The 27,791-nt window shown below is 43.7% G+C and overlaps 7 protein-coding genes across 13 annotated transcripts in view; 2 read left to right on the top strand and 5 right to left on the bottom strand.

The window, feature by feature from the left end:
- The window catches only part of golga4 (golgin A4), a 153,445-nt gene that overhangs the window by 87,506 nt on the left and 38,148 nt on the right, over nt 1-27,791 (top strand). The window lies entirely within an intron of this gene.
- LOC147796270 (alpha-1A adrenergic receptor-like) lies at nt 141-6,234 on the top strand. The gene has a single exon (XM_087148104.1). It carries the CDS (start codon nt 2,061-2,063, stop codon nt 3,120-3,122), a length of 1,062 nt encoding a protein of 353 aa, XP_087004230.1. The 5' UTR covers nt 141-2,060; the 3' UTR covers nt 3,123-6,234.
- On the bottom strand, nt 6,351-8,589 carry LOC110982612 (melanopsin-like). Its single transcript, XM_022241159.2, has one exon. The coding sequence runs from the start codon at nt 8,409-8,411 to the stop codon at nt 7,386-7,388; it is 1,026 nt and encodes a 341-aa protein (XP_022096851.2). The 5' UTR covers nt 8,412-8,589; the 3' UTR covers nt 6,351-7,385.
- Nucleotides 9,048-14,491, bottom strand: LOC110982560 (melatonin receptor type 1B-B-like). Its single transcript, XM_087148103.1, has one exon. The coding sequence runs from the start codon at nt 13,656-13,658 to the stop codon at nt 12,552-12,554; it is 1,107 nt and encodes a 368-aa protein (XP_087004229.1). The 5' UTR covers nt 13,659-14,491; the 3' UTR covers nt 9,048-12,551.
- On the bottom strand, nt 16,720-17,879 carry LOC110982561 (melatonin receptor type 1B-B-like). Its single transcript, XM_022241052.2, has one exon. It carries the CDS (start codon nt 17,237-17,239, stop codon nt 16,727-16,729), a length of 513 nt encoding a protein of 170 aa, XP_022096744.2. The 5' UTR covers nt 17,240-17,879; the 3' UTR covers nt 16,720-16,726.
- LOC110982562 (melatonin receptor type 1B-B-like) lies at nt 20,128-22,057 on the bottom strand. Its single transcript, XM_022241053.2, has one exon. The coding sequence runs from the start codon at nt 21,817-21,819 to the stop codon at nt 20,707-20,709; it is 1,113 nt and encodes a 370-aa protein (XP_022096745.2). The 5' UTR covers nt 21,820-22,057; the 3' UTR covers nt 20,128-20,706.
- Nucleotides 23,674-25,743, bottom strand: LOC110982563 (alpha-1D adrenergic receptor-like). Its single transcript, XM_022241054.2, has one exon. The coding sequence runs from the start codon at nt 25,120-25,122 to the stop codon at nt 24,013-24,015; it is 1,110 nt and encodes a 369-aa protein (XP_022096746.2). The 5' UTR covers nt 25,123-25,743; the 3' UTR covers nt 23,674-24,012.

Below are 27,791 nucleotides of genomic sequence, written 5' to 3'. Positions count from 1 at the left end.
ATGGACTTAATTCCTCGTCGTTATTTATTTGTGTCCAAAACATTCTTCCTTTTGAAGGTCTTAACGAGCTTGTGGCTTAACAATTGGCTATTGTCAAATGGTTGTGTCGGCAAAATGAATGGATTCGCGCGTTGCCTTCAGATAAATGGAAAGGGAGATTTTGCATGAAGGGACTTTTCCCCAACATAGGCACATGTAATAAATAATAAGATTAAAGACAACGCACTGTTAAATATCTTTCTGTTTGCCAGTAACCTTGCTTTTCAGTTTCTTGTTGCCACAGCTTATTCATTAAAAGCATCAATTACAAGGTGACTTGTGTAATTTAACCAGTCTCTCGGTACAAGGAATCCTTGGAACAGGTGTCATTTTGATGTGGAGGGGGTTTTGAATGTCAGTAAAAAGAGCTTTTAAATATAAGACCCTGGAATGATGGACACGGTCAGGCCACTGCACTGTGCAACGTTAACGTCTACACTCCTGGAATCAATTCATGGATACTGCCAATAACCACGCACATCAAAATGCAAGTTTCGGGTTTCACTTTATGCAACAACTCCCAAAAGGCAACCTCATACAGTTGAATATAATGCTTCCTGATTTATGCATTGATCAGTATTAAACTTGCTACTTGGTCATTCTGTAAAACTGGATCCATATTTTTCGTGTCCGTCTCGTCCGACGTGTAATTTGTAAATTCAGACGAAATAAAAAATCTCTAGTTTCTTAGAAAGATTAAGGAAAGTAAGTTACTTGCCAAACAAATTAAAAATTGTTTGAAGTCAATTTTATTGGTACTTTTGTGTCAATCACACTGGTCAGGTGTATTAGGTAGGCAGAAAAGTCACATTTGGACCCAGAATAAAAAAAAATGGTTCTACTGATACTAAGTAGTCTGAAATAAAAGCTTTGCTTGATTTTAAAAATGCCAGCGCTACCCCTCACCGCGTCAAGATTTTACGAAGCTCTTTCGCCCGTTATCATGAAAGGGCGACCTCAACGATGCAAGGCGGAGAGCAGTACATGTCGCACGATTGGCGCGGTGCAATTAGACAGCGAAGGAAAATATTTGCCCATGCACAAGTGGTCAATATCTGGCTGGCATTCATTTCCTTCCGCAGAAGCGCTCGATATTGCAGTCAAGCGATGAGTCCATTTAAGCCCGTTGGAAAAGACAACTCGCGACGAAATTGATGGGAGGTGTTCCGCTGTCAACTTTCCGGCACCAAATCCAATTACTAACGGGTACATTACCTGTCGTCCAAAATTGCGCGTAAGTTTGTTCATTTCCTACGCATAGATTAGTGGGGTGGGAATACCCGAAACGGGCACCGCTGTTCAAAGAAAAAAAAAATAAATGTATAGTTAATGAATTGTTATATGTAGGATTGGTCGATAGAGGCTCTCGTTAATGTAGACTTTTTGCAAAGCGTGTTATGAGATCGACTTACGACAGCAACTTTATCTGGAGCTTGAAGCGGATACAGTTTATAAAGTCAGGTGATCTCATGAACGGTGCACGTCAAATCAAGCGGGGTTCGCTTCGTTGACATTATTTTCTGAGGATATCGGTACTGAAGCGTTGGCGGGGTTTGATGGTAATTAAGTCTCATTGTCAAGACTTGAAGGTTAAAGAGTGGATTAGATTCTGTGTCGTCGCACTAAACACTGCAATCGCACTTCTGTCACGTTAGGAAGCTCCGCGTTCTCACGAGGCGTCTAGTCCCTCTTGCTGGAGATGCTTCTCCATGTTGATATCTGCACCTGTCAGTGTTGCTGATCAGGTAGTTTAAATAATTAACAGGTTTTGCGTTTACCAGGTTCGCCTTGGCATCAACACTACCGTGGGTAGGCAGTGGGATTTTATGTTGTGGTTCCTGATCTGCAACACCCACCCGGCCTCATTTGCTAGACGAGTTGAGACTGGTCTCTAACACTGGAATTGTTTAGTGCCATCTCGCGCCATCTGTTTTCAGAGAAAGGAGAACTAAGTATACTGCCGGCAAATTTGAAAAGACCTGAGTGATCAGTGAACTGCAAGTAGTGTCGACGAAGCAGACATGGCGTGGGATTTAACCAACTCCACACCCTCTGATGAGACTGTCTTGACTAACAACGACGTATATTTCAGCTACGCCCAACGCCAGATTCTGGCGAGTATCGTAGGTATTGTCAGCGTTCTCGGTATCGTGGGAAATACACTGGTTATATTAGCCGTGGCCCTGTCCCGTAAACTTCGCCACACCACCAACTATTTGGTGGTGAACCTCAGTGTTGCCGATCTGCTCACGAGTCTGTCCCTACCGATGAATGTGCTGGCCGTGCTGAAGGATGCCTGGCCGCTGCCTGATATTTTGTGCATCGGCACGGGCGTGGTGTTCATCACCTGCCTGATGTGTAGCATCAACTGTCTGGCTTGCGTTGCTGTGAATCGCTACATCCTCATCACCAAGCCGAGCGCCCTGTACCGTCGACTGTACACCTCGCGAAGGACCGCCCTCATCATCATCTGTGCCTGGTTATTGCCTCTCTGTATCGCCGTCATCCCAGCCAGCACCGGCTACATCAAGGTGGGCTTCGACCCTCAATTCTTCTCTTGCTCCTGGGTGGTCTCCGAGTCTGATCCCGGCTATTACTACGTCTTGTTCTCCTCCTGTCCAGTCCAGTTGTCAGTCGTGGCATGGAGTTACGGGAGCATCCTCTATCACGTCCGCAAACACACCAGAGCAGTTGGTCACATGGACAGATCAGCCTCAGGAGAATCGGACACCGCTAAAACTGGCGAGGTTCCCGGCAATCATGCGCCCCACTTCGCGCCCGGGAAACAGAAACGTAAACTCCAGATAGAAGTGACCAAGAACCTGTTTTACGTTGTCTGCGCGTTTCTGATTTGCACAGCGCCATGTTGTATTAGTCTGCTTCTGGGCAAGAGCGGCCTCCGCCTCTACCCAATAGGCGTCACCTTACTGTGCTGTAACAGCTGCGTCAATCCAATCATATATGCGGCAAAACATCCACAGTTTAGACTTGTAATGAAGTCGATCATTCTCTGCCGATTTTCTGACATTCCTGAAAGAATACACTTTTGGCGGTTCTGTCCTCGCTGTGAAGCATGCCAATAATTTTTTGTTTCTTTCTGAAGTAGTGACGATGCACCATTCAAACTTTCAACTTTTTGAATAAAAAAATGTACACCTGTAATTAGTTGACTTTTATCTTCTGTATGCCGTAGCTGTTTTGTAATCGTGCGAAAACCTTTCACGAGTATACCGGTACTTCAGTGACACTGTTGATATAATGTTTGGTAAAGGTAATATAGACATTATCGAGAATCACCTGAGATGTGGAGAGTCGCGTACTTTTTTCAACGCCAAAACTGTGTTGCAAAAAAGGTTTCTGACATGTTCCGTCCCAATGAGTGGGCTTAAGTTAGCGTAAAATGGTCGTGAGCCTTGGCTTTTTTTCCCGTGAGAGTAACTTTTCGGGGTTTATCTAAATGGTTAAATAATTAATGTGATCATTTAGAACTCGACGGACATGGTTGGTGTTTTTAAGCCTTTTGAGTCATCACGTTTTAACGGTGTATTTACGCTATCACATTCAAGTTAGATGCACATACAACATTGTTTTGTTTTTTCTTTATATATGTAAAAGCTCAAAGTTCGATTCCAACAAGTTCAATTTCTTTGTTTATCTGCGTAATATGGCCACGTTTAGTCAGTTTCCTTTTTAGATTCAGCTCATCGGTGCAAAAATATAAATATTCTGTGTACTATAGTACTATACAGACGCATTCTGTTCAGCAAATGGCTTTATTTTTTATATCAGGAACATTATTTATGTGTTTTGATCTTTCTTTTGATCGAAGTTTGCCCCAGTGGGCGTGGGCATGCTAAATGAGATGACTCTGAGAGAACACACATTCAAAAGAAGAAAGAAACCTGGAGCCAAGCCAAATTACACTTTTTTATATGTTGCATGACCCTTTGAAAATTTCCCTTTTCGCCCCGACCAAGGCAGGGCTCTCCAGTTTTTGCGAGTTTTTTGTCCGCCAAACAGAATGACACCCTTGACAGCTGGATTGCGAATGTACCGCTTTTGAGAACATGACGTGTAAGCGAGAACTTTAGATTAGTCATTTCTGTTGAAAAACTGAGAATTCCCTTGTACACCAATTATTAGGAACTGCACTACTCGGTCAGAGCATGGGTTCTTTGCCCTGTTCACTTCTCTACGGCATGAGCCACTGGCACACGGAAGCACGTGGTTTCTTCGCCTCATCTCATGGAGCAGAGCTGTATATAGAAAGGGTAGCGCCAAGTGCAGATGGCTGTTTAAAAGTGCAAAATGGCTGTTTATTGGGTGACCAGTACAATATGCAACTATCGTTGTGCACTAATACATAATCCACCATGTTGGTCCCAACGATTGAGACACTCATGTCGCAAGTCTATTTATAAATATCTCTGACATCATGTCAAGAAGTGCCCCCCCCCCAGGCGAGCTGCCTTCCCACCCTGGGATTGGATTGTCTACATTTTAAAAATAGTGCCCAAGTGTGCTCATTAGTTATACGGTGCCTGGCTGTGCGTTGAATTTATGCAGAAAGTATCTTTTAAAGTTAAAACTAGAATCTTATCCAGTTCTTTGCTATTTTACCTTTCACGTGGATACAAACAAAGAATGAAAATTAGGAACTGTTACGAGGCGGAGACAGGGGCAGATCCAGGAGGCTTATACGGGCTCAACGCTCGAGCCAATTTGTGTTTTATTGAGAAAAAGGCAACTTGTAAACTAGTCTTTTTCATTCCCATTCCTTGAAGACATATATTGGAATTAATAACACCAAGCACACTGGGTTTTTTTCGCTGTTATTGTATCGAATCAAGACACACGAAAAAAGTTTCACTATTGGTAAGAACTGGGAATGAAGTAACCCCTTGGGACGCAGTTGCGTACTTTACTTCCTTATCACCGCTGGCCATGTCGGCTGACATTCATAACATCTGAGACATGGAATTCGTAACAGGAATCTATTGTCATTTTTCAATTGCTAATCTTCCTAAACGCCCACCAGCCTCAAAATGTTACTTACAGCTTGCGCACAAGTGCGCTATCTGCTGGGGCAACATTTAGTGCTTAAATTATTGCCAGTATGCGCTTTGTGCGGGAGGGAAAGATGACGCGTACCTTCACGGGGAGGCCCTAGCAGAACTGGTCCTTTAAGAACCGTCTAGTGAATCTACGTGCCTCTTTTTCGTCGGTGATGCGGTATTTAGAGTCAGGGAAATGTCAAGCCCAATGGTGCAGTATACGACATAATTCGAGTGATGATTGCCGCACAATTCAACAGCATGAAAATTGTCCCTACAGGTTCTTTTGAAAAAGGAAATTGTTTGGCTAGAAATGGTAACCAAGATCCCTGTCTTTTTAGGCTTCCATCAGACAGAAGAGGAGATAAAAAATATGGCTGAAATGAAAATGGTTCCAAGTGCCCGAGAAAGTATGCCATTTTAATAGTGGCTGCTTGCAGGCTTCGGTACTGTATTTTTTCGGGACAGAGTTTGCTCCGGTGTAAATAATTTAAATGTAACTTGCTAACCGGCCGAATATTGCAAAGAAATGGAAAGATGTGGGCAAGACAGCGATTGAATCTTTGTTTGAGAACCGTAGTGATTGTCTGCTGGCATGTTTCGCCCTAAATTCTGTTGATTTTACACTGTTTTCAGTGAAGCTTGAAGTAGTGCATGCACCCGACAAGGCAGTCTGTAGTCTCCGTAGGCAGTCGTAAAACTGTCTTTAAAACGTGCCCAAGTAGATTCGACGGAATAGCAGACACGGCTTGTAGTTGTCGCTTTGCTTTGCACGACATCATTGGAAACAATGCTGTTTCACTTCCTGTTGCAGATCCAGAGTTAAAGGCCACATGAAAAAAAAACATAAACGTACTGGGAACAGATCAACTGCGTATGTCAGGAATCGCGTCAGGGAAATCCGAAAAAGTACAACTACATTGTACTGCATTGTGTTTTTTGTGCAGTCAGCTGTGCGCCGTTTTGTCAGGGGGCTTGAAAATTGACATAATCGCCTGGACATTGTTGCACCCTCATGACTTTAACCCCAGAGAGGCGGGCTATTTTGGTTTTATAACCTGGGGTGGATGCCACCGTCAATCAGTGCTTGCTGTGTATGTTTACGTTTTGGGCTGACCTGACTCGGAATAAAGACGCTATATGTAAGCATGGTGTGCCCGACTTTCACAGAATTTTCAAATGACGGCAAGAAGTTACTAAAAAACTCCTGAATGTTTAGCTCGTGAAAAAAAAAACGATGATGGTATCAGGAAAACGTCGAGAGAGCCCCTGTGCTTTGGGGGTTCAGGGATTATCCAAGCTTTTTCCACTATTTATTAAAGGGTAGCAGCAATGGAAGTTTATACAAGCCTCATAATATACCTTACCTGATTTACATTTGCTTGCACTATTCCAAAGAGTGTTTTGCTGCCCTTTATGGTTTATATGGTATTTCCTTTATTCGTGACGAAAGCTGCGATGTCATCCCCAAAACACTCTTGCACTTTTTAAGATTTTTTGTCTATAGGTACATTTTGTGTAAGTAGACCTACACAGCAATAAGCATGCAGAAAATTAACCCTTTTTCAAACGTATTCAGTTCATAATATATACAGAAAAATCCCATGCACATAACCATGTTTCCCCGAGATGACGTAACAACAACGGCGCCCGTAGTTTTCCAGGAATGCAGGGATGAGTTTAAATGTTAATAAAAGTGCATTTTTAATACGTTTAATTTCATGGACATTTAAAATAGTTTTCATACCTTCTAGAATATCAATCAACGAAAAAATTATGTCTAAAAACTTCATTGTACCTATAATTTAATTTAGTGCTTTTTCCAGACAAAATAATAATGGGGCATGTTGCTACTTTAGGTACCCGCTCACTTTAAGGATTTTTTCTTTTGAAAAATATGTGCAGTCAAAATATACTCAACTGGAAATATAACGAGGGACAATCGGTCTTCTCATTATCAAGCCAAAACCTCCGGCAAAAGTCGATGCTGGAGCGCTAAAGATTTTTGCTAATGAGACCATCTGTGATTTCTCCAACAGTTGAAATCTGCCTTTATCAAAATATTTTAAAGGCCTTGCAACGCCCTGCAAAATGGCGACCCAAGATCAAAATTGGGAAATGAATGGAGCACTCCAAGAAGTCCATTGATACCAGAAAAAGTCATAACGTGGACGCCTTAATTCTTCAGAAAGAGAGAGAATTATCATCAACGACATCAAGTCCAAATTGGTATTCATCTCCAGCCCCATCTCCAGCGCGAGATAGTCCAAATGGCAAATTGTCCTCGGCGTGTCACACTCCATGCTCTCTGGGCTCTCCCTGTTTGGGGGAGTTAAGGTCCTTGGTCGGTCGGTTCCTCCTACCTGCACCACTTCGTGGGATTTTCTGACACCTTTTCATGTACCGGAAAGCCTCTTTGAAGTCTGGATGTGAGACTGCATATATGAAAGGGTTGACGCTGCTATTGCAGACAAGGATAACGGCACCCCAACCACCGAGCCGGTAACTCCAGTCCTCAGAGTTGATAAGTGCAATAAAATACGGCGTCAAACAGACAATGAACGCCAAGACGACGTAGAGCAAGTTTTTGGTAACATCAATCTGTCTCTTTGATATCGTTTTCCTCATTGCTTCGTTTCCATTGGCTACCTTGATCGTGTCATTCGACGTCTTTCGGACGTAGCAGAAAATTGAAATATAACTGGATATGATAATAGTGAATTGGATTGGGTAGAAGATTGATGCAATCAACAGGGCATAGGTGTCTTTGTGTGGATTTGACCGTACTGAGCTACTGGTTCTGTACATCTGCGCATAGCTGAGTTCACCAAAGTCTGCAACGACTGGTGTCAAGGCCAAAAGAAGTGGTACGATCCAGGCGAAGATCACCATCAGGGCGATCTTATGGGAGGTGTAGATGCGACGGGTGGTGGAGCAAGACTTAGTGATACCCACCCAGCGGTTGATGGCGATCAGGGCCAGGTTGTTGACGCTGCAGCCGATCGTGATTACCACGACGAAGTCGGCCATTGTGCACACCCATCGTGCCCCCGGTATGGGCCAGTCGTCCGCCGTCAGTATCGCCACGGCCTGCCACGGCGTGAAGAGGCATGTTGTGAAGTCAGCGACGGCAAGGCTGACCACAAAGACGTTGGTGGCTGTCCGGAGGTTGTTGGATAAACCGACAGCGACGATGACAAGGCTGTTTCCGACAGCGCCCACAATGGCTGAAACGATAAGCGTTGCCGCCAAAATCTGTCTTTCACAGTCAGGTATTCCCGGCTTGTCATCTGCCTCTGCGAGTGACGAGTCGTTCATCCTAAAATGTCAGGAGAACAACTGACCGTTGTTCCTGTTTCCTCTACAATTGTAGTAATTGAGGAATTCGTCTGTTTTAATGTCGCTAGCCCAGTGTTCTACAGAACAACTTGTTCTGTCGACGTGTCACTCCCCATTAGCTTTCTTCCACTCTACATGAACTAGCCCTGTTTATATGTATGCTGGGACAGCCAAGTGCAATTTCCCCGTGACAGGGGCAATCTCATGATATCCTTTCAACCTGTTTCCGAGAGCCCGTACTTATTTAGCTTACAGAGCGTGACAGGAAAGAACTTTAGCTTTAACTTCAGGTGAAGAGAGCGTGCAGTGTTAATGTTAAAAGCAGTTCTGGTAGCTGTATCCATGCACGTTTCCCATCCAACTTTTCTGTCAACTGTCTGTCAGCTTGACACCAGCGGTGCTGCTGCGCCATGTAGTGCGGCATGGATACGAAGCAGAATCCAAGTCAAAAAGATTGGAACATGTTTTTGCTAAACGGAATACCTTTTTTTCAAAATTGAACTTTTGAAATTAAGAATCGAATATTTTTAAACCAATGTTATTTCAAAAATATCGTATTTTTTAATTTGGAAGGTACTTGTAAAAACCAAACAAAATTTTAAAGATGTAGTGCATGTTTTTTTTTTTTTAGATTCGAATGAATTTTTAAAAAGCATATAAAGTTTTATAGACGGAGCATGTTTTCTAGATTGGAATAAATTTTTAAAGAGTGAACATGTTTTCAAAATTCGAAACGGATTTTACAAATTTAACATTTTCTCAAGATTGGAACGATTTTTAAAGTCCAAACATTTTTAAACATTGGAATAAAATTGTTGACTCCGCATAAATTCTATTATGTTTGAACACTGTCATTCGACCCACGCATTTTACCCCAAATCTCATTTCATCCGATTGAGAACTTATCCAAATTGAGAAACATCCGCAATGAGAAAGCATCCAAATTTCTAACACTTCTGCGTTAACAAACAATCCAATTTTTTTGACGGTGTTCAGCATGCGCATGCAAATCCTACGGTGGTTCCCGCTACTCTTTGCGGTTGTTGCCTTTGGGGCCTGCAGACTGGTCTCCATGTTACGGGGCATCCATTTTTGGTCATCATTTTCACGAGCGTACAAAGCGTACGCTGGGGGAGGGGGTGAATTAGTTGCGTACACTTTAGAAACATGTTAACAATGACGGTTATCAGTCTGTTAATGTATCAGGTCTTTGTTTAAAGGCCAGTGGAGCACTGCGTCTCTTGTTTCTTTGTGTCATTTCTGTCATTTTTCATCGTAGCCAGCCGTGTTCTCGAGCAAGACTCTTTATCGACCCTTCCTTTTCTTAGGGTGCATAATATGTGTCTATGCCCAAAACACGCTAGAAAGGATAACATTATTAAGTACAAGAGTGCGACCATGTTGGACGGTCGTAGTTTTCTCTGAGCCAGAATTTTCACTTAAGGAGTAAAAGACTGATGTGAAAGTATTCTTAGATTCAAGATTTCGTGGTGTTTCCTTGTAGCAACTATTGCAGCCTGTTTCCTCACGTGGACGGCGTACATTACACTGCATTCCGTAAGCCGGAAATGTTGAAACTACACGAAGGTAGATCTGCTTATTTGAATTATTTCCTAATGAACAAAGATCTGTTGATGGGTTCTTCTTGAGTGTAAATACCTCTAATCAGGTGTTGTAGTCAGAGAGTATTTTCTCCGAGATTTCACTCGGCAGAGGCAGATGAACGAATCTATTCTCCAGCCAATATTTGTCGATGCCATGACAAGCAAGAGAGCTAATGCAATAGCCTCTGCGTAGTCGAGAACTGTCAAAACAAGAAAACACTTGACAATAAATACATGTATAACCCATCAAACGACTTCTTGGCACATACCTGAACGTGCCTATGGGAGGGACATCACCAGGAAGTGTCTTGAAGTGATCGTTTCGTTCGTGCCTTGCGGTGGTTACAGGTGCAGCACACTGATTGCTGAGGTCATCCGCATGAAAATTGTCCCGATAGGTTCTTTTGCAAAGTTGATTACTTGGCCCAAAATGTTTGGATTGCGTAAATATCCGTCCTGGGCGGGACGAAGAGAGGGCGCAGTTTTCCAAACAACGAAGGCTCCTTTGGTGGGAACTGCATTTCGCCAGTTCACAAACGACTGTGTGAAATGCACGCACTGCGGTCACGTAGCCGCTACTAACAAAAGGAACACTCCCCACCAGCATGGTTCTTTTAAACCGATGAAGGAATGCTGATACTCAAAGCGGATAAGCCAGGATAAATTTCATGGTCCTCAGAGGCTTCCATCTGACGGCGATAAAATAATGGTTGAAAAAGAAGAGTCCCAAGTGCCCCCTAAAGTAGAGGGATGCCATTTGACTGCTTGCAGGCTTTGGAACTTTCAATTTTCGGGGGTGGGTGAGTTTGTTTTGTGTGAATAATTAAAACTGTAATTAGCTAACCCACCAAAACTGGAAAGAAAGGGATAGATGAAGGACAAGACAGTGGTTCAACTTTTGCTTGAGAAAGCTCAATGATTCGTGCATGTTATCGAGTCCCGAATAATATTGAGTTTACACTGTTTTCAATGGGGCTTGAATTAGTGTACTGCACCTTATACATTACTACTCACATCAAGGGATTTTTCTGTCACTAGATTCCGGGTTATGCCTTCGTACGATCACGTGAAGTTTTATTTATTGTTCGCATTGAAACTAAACCTTATTTCTGTACTTGATTGGTGCCCACGCCTTTGTTACCCAGTACATTTCGTAACAGTGGTTTTACTCGTAGTTCCGGTTGTGGCCTCTAAAAAAGGTCCCGTGAACCAGGAAATAAATTCAATCTCTGCTGCTTGAAATAGCTTGTGAAAAAATCAGAGACTGGGAAACCCGTTATTAATCTATTTGGAGTGCCTTATTATGAGTATTATCATGGACAAAAGCAATATTGGTACATTTATACAGTACTACACACAAGAAAAAAAATATTTTTAAAGACCACTGTTTTGTTAGCTTCTTTTCAGTTGAAGAATCTTACATATTCTGCAAATTATTCCAGTGTCCTGCACCTGTAATGCAGCCATTGTGTCCACATACACATCATTCTTTCTGTTATCAACTTGCTTTGGTGGTAAAATTAAGTTCTGCTTGAATTAAGCCTTTTGCGGGCTAAATTTGAATGAAATCTGGTACAGATTCACGTAAACATAACAATTTGAATTCTTCATACCAAAGACAGTGTTGCTATGACTCGTGATTCGGGGCAAGGTTTTGCTTCGTTACTTAAGAGATGCCTTACACCGATACACACTGTTTGCAATAGAGAAGAAGGGTACAAAGGAGCCAATCCAGTTCAGAGATTTTGGTCACTATGCAAAAGCTTACCTTGAATCGCGAGGAAATAAGCAAAGGTGTCTTTGGTCTGGAGAAATCAAGTCGTAATGTTTATATGGAATCAGACAACTAGGTAACTTGCAAAAAGCTTATTGGCAAAGACTGTTCTAATTAAATTTCGCTTTAACCTTCGGTAGCCTGTTTGTTTCACCGTAAATGCACCAAACCAGATTGGAGCAGTCAGTGCCGCACCTATATGAGTCAACTGCTGTCCACCAGAGTGCTGCAGTAACTTATTTTTTTAAACGACCATCCCTGCCACGATAGATATCATCTGTAAACGCCAGCCTTTGCAAAACTGCTTTGTCCCACTCTGTGCGCGTGATGGAACGATTTACTCCCTTGGAGTAGCCCAAATAATCTCCTGAATGGTTGTACAAAAATAAATGAGAGAATGTGGTATCCGTGCAGCAGTAGTCAGAGTTGTGGTGTTGAGACCCCCCCCCCGACGCCGCCACGCCTCCCCACCTCCCCTACCGGTGGTCAAAGTACAATAATCGTGGAGTCTGTTAAAAGCTTGGACTCAGATGTAGTGCCAGTTGAGAACTATGTCACGTGGACACAATAATTACTTATTACACGCAGTTTCAGGCCGGAATATCCGTGGGCAGGAAAAAGTTTATGTAAAACGTTTTCAGAATAGTGACTGTAAAGGACACGGTCGCCAGACCTCTGTAAATTCGATGGAGCTTTATTCCCAGCCAGCATTTGATGGTTTGACAGGAAGTTCTTCCATAATCAGGCTTTTTGATTGGTGGTGTCTAAACATTCCTGAGTCACTGAGGTGCTGATGTTATGTAGAGCTGCCGTAGACATCTTCCTGACAACACTCCGAGAGGCTCTCTGACACCTTAGCAGGTGTCTGAAAGCCTTTTTGAAGTCTGGGTGCGAGGTTGCGTAAATGATAGTGTTGACGCCACTGTTGGACAACAAGATGGCGGCACCCCAGGGAACGAGTCGGTAACTCCAGTCGGCATAGGCCACGAGCGAAATGAAATAAGGCGTGACACACGCAACGAACGCCAAGACGACGTAGACCAGGTTTTTAGTGACGTCAATCTGTCTCTTCGATATCGTCTTCCTCGTTTCTTCGTTGGTTACGGTTTCCAGAGTTTCCTGTGACGTCTTCCAGACGAAGTAGAAAATGGAAATGTAACTGACGGCGACAACAGTAAGCTGTATTGGGTAGTACACCGCTGCGATTAACATGTTGTAGGTTTCTTGGTGCGGATTCGATCTGACCCAGGAACACGATTTGTAGAGCTTTTCGTAGCCTAGTTCGCCGACGTCGGTGACGACTGGTATCAAGGCGCAACAGAGCGGTACAGCCCACGAGAAGATCACCATCAGGGCGACCTTACGGGAGGTGTAGATGCGACGGGTGGTGAAGCGAGACTTGGTGATACCCACCCAGCGGTTGACGGCGATCAGGGCTAGGTTGTTGATGCTGCAGCCGATTGTGAGGAGATTAACGAAGGCGGTGGCCGTGCACACCCATTCCGCTCCCGGTATCGGCCACTCGTCGTCCCCTCCCAAGATCGCCACGGCTTGCCATGGTGTAAATAGACTAGTCACAACATCAGCGACAGCGAGGTTTGCTACAAAGACATTGGTGTTCGTCCAGAGGTTTTTGGATGAAGCGACGGCGATGATGACGAGGCTGTTGCCGACAGTTCCAAACACGGAAGCAATGATGAAAATCGCTGCTAAAATCTGTTGTTCATAAAAACGTTCATAAACAAGAATTGAAGCAGTAGTGTCCACCTCGACAGATGGTGTAGTATTATCCATATTGTTTTTATTACAGGAGGAGGAGGAAACGTGCGAGCCAACAGATATCAACATCAACGGCGCGACATTCTGCTCGTCGGTAACTTTCCAGACTAAATTATCATGGAGCACTGACGTTTCCACAATCTTGTCACAACTAAAATTCCGCTGTTTATCTTTACCAACCAAAATTTACTCGCCACTGTCTCCTTTACAGGTTACCTGGACAGGTTTTGCTTCATGTTTCACAAAAAATCCGGCTTGTGACTGCTTTTGGTCTGACAGCTCGTCACGATCCACGGATATCCATGTTAACCGAACATGAAATGAAATCAAGTCTATGGTTACATTGGTGGCTTTCAAACCTTCGCGTAAGCCATCCTAAAAGGGCAACACGTATTTGCATTGTGGCTTATTTCCCACGTTCTCCATTTGAAGACAGGAAAGGGGAATGCCTCTACGGTCATAAACCACGGAAACGCGTATATCATGTTTAATTTATCTTTGTCCATGCTTCGACCTTGTTAAGTTCCGTTGTCGGCCGGCAAAGTGAATAGGATTTGCTAAGGTTCTTGCAGTAAATGCTGCTGATCATTTTTTGTTTGTGATAGCCGTAGGTGTTTTGAGGATTACACTTTGTAGATTTTCAACCATAAGAGGGCTGAATTCCCCTGATTTAAATATGATTTTACACCATTTCCTCAGGAGTTAGGGTCAAGGTCAATAAGTGCCTCAAAGAGTGGTAATGAAGCAGTTCTTTATAACTATCGGTTCGTGTACATGGTCAACGTTTCGAGGAAATGCGAGGCAAGTTTGCGAGCTTTAGATTGGTGAGAATCGAGATACGAGTTGTTGAGTAGTGAAAATTGTCTGGGAGAGTCAGGTTGATACAGTGGTTGGTGCAGTTGTGCTTTTAATCGCCTTCCACCTCTGCCACCTGGGATTCGAGGCCCCACCCAGATCTACCTGCGAATAAGATTTTTTGTTCACTGTAACTGATTCCATGGGTTTTCCCCAGAATGTTTGTCCCAGCTCTTCCTCCAACCTCTAAAAACCGAACATTTTCCTTGTCTCCTCTCTCAGGGCCCCAAGGGAGAAAGTTCATAACTGATATGGCTTTAGGCTGGTTACACTTTTCAATAAATTAGTTAAGCCTGTTATGGATTTGCACTTTCTGTACAAGTGCACCCTCAACAGTGACAACTGGTTCCACACTACAAAGCCATTGCCGTATATTTCGCATGGCGCCCACGCTAATCGCTATAGGGTGCAAGTATGAACGACAGTAAGAAGAAAATCGTCCTAGCTGTCAAAATTGTGAATTTCAAGGGAAACACACAAGCCCGCTCTTTTCATGAGCGTCACCAGGCGGCGCTATTTCTCTCCATTTTTGCCCTGTTTTTTGTGAGACGTGCATAGTAGGCCAAACGACAGTTTAATAATGTAAACCAGACAATCATCCAGGTTTCTACAGTGCGAATGTCATTTGGGGGATATTGGACAATCACCCAGCCGCTTAGATTAGATACTGATTGCACAACTGTTGTGCACGAAAACCGCCAGTTGTTGCGTTGTCGGTCTCTGAATATCCCCCCAAATGAGATGTTCGCTGTAGAAACCTATGCGAGTGTCCAATGTCCTACGTCTAACTTCACTGTCGTTGTGGCAGAACGCTAGCCATTTGTGCACATTCTGACCGTGTCAAGTCCGACTCATATGCGCTCAAACAAAATGCTTGCACGAGGTGGGTCAGACCAGTGACGTATGTGCCCCGAGCTAGATCAACAGAGGGCGCGATTTTTCAAGCAACGGAGGTTCCTTTGGCTGAAACTCCACTTTGCTGTTTCACGAACCGCGAGATGCATGCGTTGCGTACGCGTCGCCACCAACGGAATGAACACTCTCGACCTGCACGGCTCTTTTTAACCGAGGGTCAGGCCTAACTAGGTCAGGCCAGTGGGACGTCGCTGCTCATGGGAAAATTAGATGCCCTTTCTCGTCAACGAACGGGGTTTCATAACCTCATGCCCCTTGAATAGTGATCATAGAGGTGATCGGATTTGTGATGGGCATTACATCGCATCCCCAGCATCGTAGATAACGCGGAAAATTTAATGGTCGAGTCGTCGCAACTGCTGTCAAATCACAATTAAATTTTTCTTTCTTTTACTCTGTGCCGTGAAGAGTCTTAGATTCTTATAAATTACCGAGAACTAAAGTACATAAAAATGAAGTATGAACATGGTTATGGGCTGGCAGCCTGTAAACTGTGGATCCAACACATTTGTCAATTCAAAAACGCAAACGATCCTTGTCATGCATTTCCTGAGAAATAATTGTTTAAAATTTGCGATATAGTTCAGGTTAACTGATTGTTGAAAGTACAACATAGTTTCAGATTTAATTATTTCTGTTCGAATAAAGTTTGCTGCATCTGTGCATGTTATCCTCCAAGAGTATCCACCTTTGGGGCTTGAGAAAGTCATTAAAAGTTTGACACTGTTGATAAAGAATTCCCTGAAAAGAACTCACTACACTGACGTTTGTATGAAAGTCCGTCAGTAGATCTGAGCGTGACATGGAATTCACATGCTATATCTCGGAGCTCGCGATTATATGAGATCTTTGATGGTTAAAGGAACTGACATTTTCACATTTCCTGTCCTTGATCACGTTCTTGAAAAACCCTTTGAAGTCTGGGTGGGAGGTTGCGTAAATGATAGGGTTCACGAAGCTGTTGCAAAATAAAATGCCGGCCGCCCAGGGCGTCATGCGATAACTCCAGTGGGTGTCGAGTATGATGGCCATAAAAACTGGCGTCAGGGATATCGTAAACGCCAAGATGATGTACAGCAGGTTCTTGGTGACGCCCACTTGCCGCTTCCACGTCTTTCTTCTCATACCTTCGTCACATACTCTGGTCGAATCGGATGGAGCTACTAACTCTGTCATTCTGCCGGATGTTTTACGGACATAACAGAAAATTGATGTGTAACTGAAAAATATGACGATGGTTTGAAGAGGATAGTTTGCTGCTGTAAGCAAGATATTAAAATATACCGAATACTCGTTTGATGTGTCCCAAGTGCAGCAAGCATACATCTTTTCGTAGCCAAGTTCACCGACGTCGGTCAGGACCGGTGTCAAGGCGCAGCAGAGTGGTACAGCCACGAGAAGATCACCATCAGAGTGAGTTTATGGGCGGTGTAGATGCGACGGGTGGTGGAGCGAGACTTCGTGATGCCCACCCAGCGGTTGATGGCGATCAGGGCCAGGCTGTTGATGCTGCAGCCTAAGGTGACGACCACGGCAAATCCCGCCATGGCACACAGCCAGGGCGCGTCCGGCAGCGGCCAGTCCTCGCCGCCGCCCAACATCGCCACCGCCTGCCAAGGCATAAAAAGACAGGCTACCACGTCCGCAACGGCCAAGTTGACCACAAAGACGTTGGTGGCCGTCCGGAGCTTCTTGTCGGTGCCGACAGCGACGATAACAAAACTGTTTCCAACCCCTCCCAAGATGGTGACGATGATACAGATGGCGGCGAGGATCTGTCTTTCGGCGAAAGACTGATTGGCACCTCTTTCTATAGCAGCATCCTGAGTATAAAAATCGAAGCCTGTTATTTGTGGAGTACCTGCAGTTCCGTCACACATTCTCCTTCCCTAGTTCGAACGTTTTCCGCCGACAGTTTGATTGGATGCAGCGTCTTCCACGGAAAAAACTGTTGGCCAAGCCCTCACGGCCCGCATTTTCTAAACTGCTTTCACGCGCAATGTTCTCCAGGACAGGATTTGTGTCCAAGCAAGCTAGCATAAATGAACACAAACACAAACGCCATGCGGTTACGTAGTTTGACACGTAGATAAAAATCGTGCACTTGCTCCCTGTAGGTCTTTTTTCGGTTTTTTTCTGTGTACTTTGCTCGAGGGAAACGGAAATAATTGGAGGTTATTCTCCTCTTCCATTTTTCGGTTTGTAATTATTTCCTTGGTGTGGCTGTGCCATTACATTTTATAGAAAAAGAAACGAGAAATTAGAAAAATGATAAGAACTTGCCTTCGTGTAGATGTACTTAATCTAAGAATATCCCTGTAATTTTGATTTCCGCATTAGGCTAAAGTGTTCACACGTTAATTTTGACTTTTGCTTTCATTGCGAATTATTTTCTTTGATTTATGTCATCGGTCCTAAGTTTGGGCAATACCTTTCTATGCAAAACCCGTAAAAATCACTAGGGTATCTAGTGGTAATACCGTTTCTGTCTGACAAGCAATTGCTTGTTGTGCCTTTTGTTTACTTTTAAGTAACCTTCCTAAATACGAAATATATACAAAGAATAATGTCCGGTGATTTTAAATATGATAGACTTCTTTAAGCTGTCCGAAACCTTGCACTAAAGCCTTTAATTGAAATGTCCATCCACAGCCTGGCGGTAGAGGATAACCATTGAAAGCTTTTTCAGTGCGTCGCATTAAGAATTTTACTCCCCAGATAGATCGAGTGGCCTTGCCCCTAAATACTGCCAATTTTCATACAATCATTCCAGCCCATTGAACCGCGGAGGAAAGGGACAAACTGCAACAACAGATGGCGGGTATTATACACAAACGTTTATTTTCACATGGCTTGAATGCAGGAACATTGTCTCTCAAAGGAAAACGCAACAAAAGCCAACTCGTATAATTATGCAGTACACAAAGTACATACCGCCGTTATAAAGAATGAGTGGATAAAGGATTAAACACTCTGTAACTGTTTACCAGTAATTTTCATTCATAGATATACTCAGCATACTTCTTCCACTTCTTTTGTTGCCTGATAAAAATGATACACATATGTTGACTGCTTCGAAGGGTGTAGTAACAGCCATGGAGAAGCCTTCCTCCATGGTAAAACTAGCCTCTCGAGGTAACCCGTAGAGCATACTGTGTCCCCGACAACCGACGGAGGCGAGTTGTACATCAATAGATAAAGCTGTCAATAAAAGTTGTTTTATAACACCTCTCCCATAGATTCTGAATAAGACATCGGTTGAAAAATTACCTGTGCTCTTCAACTGACTTTCGAAGAAATGTGTGAACCTAGCTCTGTAGCGCCAGAACTTCGGGATGCCCGTAATGAGCAGCGCGCACGCACTCCAGAATTTTTTTGCACACATTGCAAGTGGTCATGCGTATAGTTCTTTGGTTGCCTCGAGTATGTGTTTTATCTATGATCTCTTTGGTATGGGCTCCGAGCTGGACCAAGAGAGGGCGCAACTCTCCCAGCAACGGAGGCGCTTTTGGTAGTAACTGCGCATTGGTGGTTCACGCACGACTATGAAACGCAAGCGCAGCAGTCGCGTCTTTACCAACAAAATGAATACTCCCGACCGACATGGCTCTATCCAACCGATGAGGGGGTGCTTCTGCTATGGGCGGAGAGTACCTTCCGCTGCAAAAAGTGAAATAGCTCGCGGCCAAACCAGATACAGAATCTGTTCGTGAAGTGTTATAATTGCCTCTATTAACGGCCGGAAAAAAGTCTCTATTTGAAAACAAAATGAAAATGTATAGCACAACAAAAACTATATACATAATATATTCATTCCGTCTTCTACCAGTGTCGCTATAGTGAAGATAATATTCCATTAGCCGTGCAGAAACATGAAACAAACTTGTATACGAATAGCGGCATGAATGGTGTAATCTGTTTTAAACTACAGACAAGACCAATTGTTAGGCTTCCCATGAGACGTTTTCGCAAAAGCCGTTAATAGTCCGGCCCCATGCATCCCATTTTAACAACACTTTTAAATCATCAGAGTTGCGAGTCAAGCTTTCACAGGTTCACTTTCAGTGTGTGTGCTGAGTTTAGACCTTGCACTTGCCAAAATGTATCTACATCTTTTGAAGGTTGCCCCATTGTTTTTTGGACAAGCTTGTAATGTGTGTCCGTCCTCCCTTTGACCTGTCAATGGCTTGTGGTTGGCTTTATTACAACTCTTGTACCTGAATAATCCAAATAAACCTTTTATCTTTGGGTTTTCTCTGTTTTTTCCTAACCCCCGTCATTTTGTTTTTCATAGTGTTTAACTGGTCATTGTGCAGTATATATTTTTTATTTTTCTATTTCAAATTTATTTCCATGTATTGATGCTAATATACTCCTTTGTGAAATTGACTGTGAGAGTTTATCCTTTCAGCTGCGAGAGTATTTTTGAATAAAACAATAGTACTAATGACATGTGACGTCTAAAAAAAGTTAATACATTAAATGACAACACCTTTATCTCGACATGGGACTAGACACACTTAAGGAATGAACATATCTGGGTTTTATAACGGCTATATGTAATCGACTATATCCAAAGCTCCTGGCTCACACACCAATCAAGAAAGCAACCAATTTTGTCCGCAGTTACCTCTTCCGAGATAATTTCTATCGTGCTAGAGTTAATTTTACGGTCGATATACTCCCGGCAGAAACAAATGACGGGGATCTGCACGACTGCCGACGACGAGAGCTTAATTAGAGTCTGTGTGTCTTCGTTCAGGAGTGATTACTCTTATCTTCGATGGCATTTTATGTGTTATTTATTAAATTCCTTATATTTTAAGTCTAAAGCTAAAGGTTTTCCACGTAAACTTATACGTAGAGAGTTTTTTTACAATCATGCGGGACCTTTGCTATGCTGTTTTGTGCCGGCCCAACAGGCCTTGCGGATTTTAACTCTATTTAAATCTCACGCTATCTGGGATATATTAACTGGGCCTTCGAATCGCGCAATTTTCTGTCTGATATTGTCTGTTGAGACTTCGTTAATTGATGATAACACAGTGTGGGTATTACATTAATGAACTCTGTTGAATATAACCCTCTAAGATAGCAATGCACTATGATCTTTTCTGTGTTAATTTTTAATTTTTTTCTAATATTCTTAAATCTTTGAACCACACTAACTTAAAGTTGACACAATCACCACAAAAACTTATCTTTCCTCCCTTTTGGGTGGATTGTGCAGTATGTGTTTCAGGTTTGAAAGTCTAGCTAGTGGTGCATAGGTGTAAAGTGTAATAGAACCAGCACAACAGTGGTTAATTAAGGGGTGTGCGTCATCAAGCTGCCTCGCTGGGTACAGTTACTGCCCAATTTGTTCCGTACCTGTGTGATGTTCTTGAGAGCTTGTTGTCGCCGTGGACCTCTTTCGTTGACTTATACTGCCAGTAGGAATCTTCCGGCACCTTATCATGTACCCGAAGGCCTCTTTGAAATCTGGGTGCGAGGTTGCGTAGATGAAAGGGTTGACGCAACTGTTGAAGAACAAAATGCCGCCGACCCACGGCACCAGACGTTGGCTCCAGTCGGTGGTGAAAATGATGGTGGTGAAGTAGGGTGTGAGGCAGAGGACGAAAGCCAAGACAATGTAGAGCAGGTTCTTGGTGACGTCAAGTTGCCTCTTCCACAGCTTCTTCCTTATGGCACGGCTTGATACTCCGCCGCTGACTTTATCCGAGATAGACGGGGCATCTGCTCGGGCCATCTTCTGCGACGTCTTTCGGACGTAGCAGAAGATTGACGAGTAACACAGTGTTATTAAAATCAGCTGCAGTGGATAATACATAGCGCTGAGGAATATGCTGTAGTAGACTGATTTGGCAATTACCCAGGTGCAGCTAGCGTACAGCTTTTCGTAACCAAGTTCACCAAAGTCTGTCAGGACTGGTATCAAGGCGCAGCAGATCGGCATGGCCCAGGCGAAAATCACCATTAGGGTGAGCTTACAGGAGGTGTAGATGCGACGGGTGGTGTAGCGAGACTTGGTGATACCCACCCAGCGGTTGATGGCGATGAGGGCCAGGTTGTTGATGCTGCAGCCAAAGGTGACCACGATGACGAATCCCGCCGCGACGCAGAGCCACTTTGCGCCAGGTATGGGCCACTCATCGTCCCCTCCCAGCATTGCCACCGCCTGCCAAGGCACAAATAGCGAGGTCAAGATGTCCGCTGCCGCCAGGTTGACCACGAAGACATTGGTGGTCGTCCGGAGTTTTCTGGACAGAGCCACAGCGGTAACGACGAAGCAGTTACCGACTGATCCAAGGATTGCGCCGGAGATCAGCAAAGCAGCGAGAGCCTGCCTCTCGCAGAAAAACTGACACATACCGGTATCTATCCCATCCGAGGAATTAACTTCTCTGTCATCGCCCAAAGTTTCCTCCGCAAGCAAAATATCCTCAGTGATATTTTTCATATTCAGCTCACAAACCTTGCGCTGCACGTCAGTTTCGAATAACAAAATGCGTATGTCTTAAGTATACAGGCAGTTTTAAATCCCGTGCATCCCAGCCAAGCGTTTTTTTTTGTTGGTCGTATCGCTGGTGGGTGTTATATATTATGTAGCAAATTGTTATTGTGAACACTCTGAGGTGAAACTGCCCAGTCCACTTGATGAGCATGTGAAATAAGCTTTCACTAATTCCCGGCTGATGAGGGAGGGCGGCTGTCGTCAAGCTTTTCCAACATGTTATGGCGTCGACAGTCCACATCGATTGTGATCTATTGTAAATTGCTCGTGACCACTCGAGCTTCCGCGAGACATTAGCGTGATTCTGCGGGGCAGTCTCGGTGTCAGTGAAAGATGGCTGTATCTCAAATCACCAATTTGTTCAAGACTTGTCTCTGTGACGATGTATCAATCGATTTTTCTGAACAATACCTCGTAATGGAGGGAGTTGTATTTACCCATTCAACAAACGACAGTACCAAGCTTCCGGAGATGAAGTTACGCAGGATGCCTGTATTGCGGATAAGTGTTAAAACGTGTTCAGTTGTGCAGGTATTGTGTTCTCCACACAACGACCGTCACAAATCCATCGTCCATCAAGTCCGGGCCCTAATTAGTTTTACCGGTGACTGAAACATAAGCTATAACTACACAACTCTGCACCTTTTTGTTTGAATTCATCCCAACCATCGTCTCTTCGATATATCAAATATTTTCTAAGAGGAATGACAGAATACGATTACCACTACTGATGAGAACAACATAACAAGTGTAGAGAAGCAGAGTGAATAATAACGTACTAAACAGAAGGCTAGACTCAGTTATGCACAATCTTTTCTTCCAGTTTTACTGTCAACTCGGCGACTTGATGTTTGCTTAACTTTTAATCTTGTCTTTTCCATCCTTAGGAGTTTGGAGCAAGACAGAATGCCCCGGATGCAAAGAGCAATCCACCAATTGGCGTTGTTACCGTACGTTGTGTATATATAGGGCCACCTGCCCCCAAATATCTGCCTTCATGAAAGCGAGTTTTATTAGTCTAAAAGCTAATGTGTGCTTACCTGCCCGTATAGTTTTCACAAATTAATATCTGTCTCCATCTCAGATTACCTTTGTTATTCGAGGCTGTCTGTATATTATATTACTGAAGCGATAGTGAAGGTTTTAGCTCGTGAAATTGTGATGGTGCTGCTCAATCATTTTAAGTATGTGTGGTCAAAGTGAACCAAGTAGAGTACCACGCATTCTTAAACGGGTGCTATATAGGCTTTGACTGTTTTGTGGATTTGTCATGCATCTATGTATGTATTTTAAAGGTATTTTAAGCGCTTATCTCTTCTCTGTATTTGTGTGTAAGTTTTGATAAATCTAGAATTCTGTAGTTGCCAAGAAAAAATACGAGAGGAGATTAAACCTTGAAGGGAAAAAAGGAGGTACTTTAAATACAATCGTGCAGCGTTATGTTATTTAAGTTCATGTAATGTTATTAAGGTTGGTGTACTTTAGTGTCAGTGATGTGGTCACATGTATTTTCTTTACATAAGACCTTTTTATTTTTAGCAATACACAAATACCATTTTTCTATTTTAAAATGTGATTTCTATTTTCAAATAGTTAAATCGCTATCTGAACTAAATTACTTCACACCAGGCTATCCATAAAAACCGTTTCTCTTTCGTTTCTTTTGGTACAGATTGCGCATTGAATATGTAATAGGCTTAAACCCTAAAAGAGTCGGGAGAGGAATATTCCGATGTCATTTCAGATTTGTTTTTCAAGAGCCAAGCTTTTAAAGATTTTTGGAAGTAACTCTTTGCGGGCATTTTGACACATTTTGTGAATTTCAAAATCGAATGCACCGTTCTCAGACAGCATCCGCTTTATTTGACACAACGAGAAATGAACCATATTCCATTGCAATGCTGTGTACATGCGGACTGGCACTCCTGTGGTCTTGAACTTCTAATAACCATGACAATTAAGCCATGAGTCGGATTGAGTTGAAACTTCATGTAAGTAACTTCATGCTTGCTTAGTTTAATTAAAAAATTGGGTGTTGGACAACCGATTTCTAAGGGAGCGGAATCCCCCTGTACACCATGAACCCGCGAGTCATTGTGTCCAGGGTGTTCAACAACATACTGTCTCGTTAGAGTGCAGTTAGTGCCGGGTCTGTTCGGTGTCTGCTTGGTTCACTTCAGTGCTTGTTGTAGCTGCAGATCTGTTTCGATGACTCGCGTTGCCAGTAGGAATCTTCCGGCACCTTATCATGTACCCGAAGGCCTCTTTGAAATCTGGGTGCGAGGTTGCGTAGATGAAAGGGTTGACGCAACTGTTGAAGAACAAAATGCCGCCGACCCACGGCACCAGACGTTGGCTCCAGTCGGTGGTGAAAATGATGGTGGTGAAGTAGGGTGTGAGGCAGAGGACGAAAGCCAAGACAATGTAGAGCAGGTTCTTGGTGACGTCAAGTTGCCTCTTCCACAGCTTTCTCCTCATGGCACGGCTTGCTCCACCGCTGCTTACTTTCTCCGAGACGGACGGGGCATCTGCTCGGGCCATCTTCTGCGACGTCTTTCGGACATAGCAGAAGATTGAAGAGTAACACAGTGTTATCAAAATCAGCTGAAGTGGATAATACATAGCGCTGAGGAACATGCTGTAGTAGACTGATTTGGCAATTACCCAGGTGCAGCTAGCGTACAGCTTTTCGTAACCAAGTTCACCAAAGTCTGTCAGGACTGGTATCAAGGCGCAGGAGAGCGGCATGGCCCAGGCGAAAATCACCATCAGGGCGAGCTTACGGGCTGTGTAGATGCGACGGGTGGTGAAGCGAGACTTGGTGATACCCACCCAGCGGTTGACGGCGATCAGGGCTAGGTTGTTGATGCTGCAGCCGTAGGTGACCACGATGACGAACCCCGCCGCGACGCAGAGCCACGGTGCGCCCGGTATGGGCCACTCGTCGCCACCGCCCAGGATTGCCACCGCCTGCCAAGGCATAAACAGCGAGGTCAGGATGTCAGCCAGCGCCAGGTTGACCACGAAGACATTGGTGGTCGTCCGGAGTTTCCTGGACAGGGCCACAGCAGCAACGACGAAGCAATTGCCGACTGATCCAAGAATTGCTCCGGTGAGGAAAATCCCAGCTATAGCCTGTCTTTCGGCAAAACGCTGATACACAACCAACCCGTCGGACAAACTCCCTTTGCTGTCACTGCTTAAGGTATCCTCCTCCATCGACAAAATATTTTCAGTCATATTTTCCATTTTAAGCTTACAAACTTTGCCAGTGGTTTTGCCAGTCTTAAATGGCAAATTGTGACTATCGGAAGCAGTCGGTTTTTGAATAAAGGACCCGTGCAAACAGTCCCAGGCGATTGTTTTGGTTCGTATCGCTGGCCAGCCACACCAGCTACGTTTTTTTCAGAGCCAAATGAGACAGTTTCCGAGTTGCTCGAAGATTAAATCTCAAGTGGATACCGTTAAAGTCTCACAGGTGACACCTTCCATTCCACTCGATGGCCGAGTGAAGCCGGCTGGCACTAATTCCCGGCTGAGGAGGAAGGATGGCTGTCGTGAAGCTCTAACAACGTATTACGCCGCTCGACACTCCTCGTTGATTGTAATCTTTAACAAATTGCTCCTGGCCTTGACCATCCACTATAAAGTTTCCGCGAGACAACACACAATTCTATGTGGCGGCCTCAGTGTAGTCGGAGATGACTTTTTGGTTATCGAATCGCCCAGCTTCCTTGTGTAACAGTTTGGTGGTTCAACAGCTCTGTCGTTCTGGCGATGTACTGCTATCGATTAATTTTCATGAAGAATGCCTCCCGATTAAGTGAGTTCTTGCATGTACCCTTGAAACAAATGACGGTGCGTGCAACTTCCAAGTGTAGCACTGAATGGCAATATTGTGGATGCTTCATGTGTGTCCAGTGGTGCGTGTAATGTGTTCCCCACATAAAGACCATGACAAAAGCATCGTTAACCACGTCAACACTAACCAGTTTTACCAATGCTGAAACATAAGATACTTATTGAGGTAACTGGTGCATGAAATGTGTTCCCCACAAAAAGAGACTATCATCGTTCATCGCGTCAACACTTATCAGAGTACAGATGGCTGAAACACAACATACTTTGAGTAAAGTTCACTTCCATCTGACGACTACACAATTCCGTCCTTTTTGTTTGAGTTAAACGCAGACAACCTCTCTTCTGAATGACAAATGTGACACATTTGAGGAAGGATAGGATACCATGACCCCCCCACTCATAAGAACACCATAATAATTCAGTGGCGATAGGCAATACGGTACTTGCCCAAAAGCTAGTCGTGTCTGAAATTGTTCTTCCACTTTTACTGTAAACTTGGCCAGTCAGTGTTTGTTTAGCTATAACTTTGTGTTTTCCACCTCGAGAAGCAGATCGGATGCCACCCTGAATGTCCAGGGATGCAAAAATGATTTCTTATCGGCTGGCGTTGCTATTTTGTACATGTATCGGGTGATCTGCCGCGAAAAATCTGCTTCCGTGAAAGTAAGTTTTTTTATTAGATGGTATCTGTGCTTGCCTGACCGTATAGTTTTCACAAATTCACGCCCGTTTCCAAAGCGGATTGCCTACGTCATTTCAAGCTGTCAACGGATTTGCCTATGGATGCAGTGTTGGGGGGTTTAGCTCATGAAATCGTCGTGTCGCAAGATTTTGTAGGATTTTTTTTTGCGCAAAGTGAACCAACGTCACAACTCAGAATATAACGGATTCACTGAAGCCTTTGACTTCGCCATTTGTTTTTTTATTTTTTGTAATTGAAGACAGATGGCCAACATCTGCAATTTTGTAGTTGCCACATGTTCATCAACTTGAAAAGCATTAATTGGCAATGTACAAAAAGCGGTATGTCATCAGAATGAAATAAGTTGAAATCACCAATCGTGACAATCAACACAAATAACAAAGGAGATCAAAAATCGAAGTTCAAGCTGATGAGTTCGTCGTCTTCGTCTGAAACACCTTGAAGAGTGCGGAGATTTTGTGTGATATTCTGTATTGTGTTACAATTTATTTTCGGTCTATTGTAACACAGTTTAGGTTAGCCTTTGAGGCCGTAATGGAGGACAGTTGGGTCTCTTCCACGAGCGTGGAGTAAAGTAATTTTCTTTGCTTCATAATTCATTCGTTGCCATGGGATGGATGTAAAAAATGTTTGCTCTGAGATTGCTTTCGTGGGTGAGACGCTGGGATTGCTGTGCAATTACTTCACTCATTCTACACTGGCCACACAGGGCACAGAGAGATTGACTGATGCTCTGCATAGAATTTTGAGCGTGAAGTGCGTTCCAGCTAAGGCCGTGTGCAACGCATCGTGTGTTATGTCTGTGGTTATATCCCTTCCGAGTTACTGCGTGCAAATTCAGCTGCGCATGTGTCGCACTTACGCGGAAGTACTAATCAGTGCAATGCATAGAATGTCTTAATACGGGCGTTTCACGATAGGGCTCCTCCAAGAATTTGCAAAGCACTGCAGCCAATCATAATGCACGAAATCTGTCGACCCAATGCGCGCTTGGAAAGAGTCGACAGATTTCGCACATTGTGTCCGGCCAACGCGTTGCAAACTCTTGGAGGCGCGCTATTCAGATGAATCCTGTCCAGTCAGTGCCCAAAAAATTACACCATGCATTATGAAATATAGCTGACCTTTCTTGCAAATAAAATATATACTCACACACCGACCCACACCCATACATTTGGCAAAGATTGAACTTTAAGATGTTAGTTAAAAGATGAACAGAAAATGAAAACATTTACGTAACCCTTTCAAAAACGTCATAAATTCAATGTTTACCCCGTTAATCGTGACCCCAACACCACAAGGCAAAATGTTAATAATACTTTAAAAAAATAAAAATTAGAATATCTATCGAAAT

The sequence above is a fragment of the Acanthaster planci genome, linkage group LG17 (assembly GCF_054643075.1).
Source record: "Acanthaster planci isolate LZ-2023a linkage group LG17, COTS_SCS, whole genome shotgun sequence".
NCBI lineage: Eukaryota > Metazoa > Echinodermata > Asteroidea > Valvatida > Acanthasteridae > Acanthaster > Acanthaster planci.
This window is presented reverse-complemented; position numbering and strand designations above follow the sequence as displayed.

Coding starts and splice junctions, on each gene's coding strand:
- LOC147796270 (XM_087148104.1), top strand. CDS start 2,061: ATGGCGTGGGATTTAACCAACTCCACACCCTCTGATGAGACTGTCTTG.
- LOC110982612 (XM_022241159.2), bottom strand. CDS start 8,411: ATGAACGACTCGTCACTCGCAGAGGCAGATGACAAGCCGGGAATACCT.
- LOC110982560 (XM_087148103.1), bottom strand. CDS start 13,658: ATGTTGATATCTGTTGGCTCGCACGTTTCCTCCTCCTCCTGTAATAAA.
- LOC110982561 (XM_022241052.2), bottom strand. CDS start 17,239: ATGTGTGACGGAACTGCAGGTACTCCACAAATAACAGGCTTCGATTTT.
- LOC110982562 (XM_022241053.2), bottom strand. CDS start 21,819: ATGAAAAATATCACTGAGGATATTTTGCTTGCGGAGGAAACTTTGGGC.
- LOC110982563 (XM_022241054.2), bottom strand. CDS start 25,122: ATGGAAAATATGACTGAAAATATTTTGTCGATGGAGGAGGATACCTTA.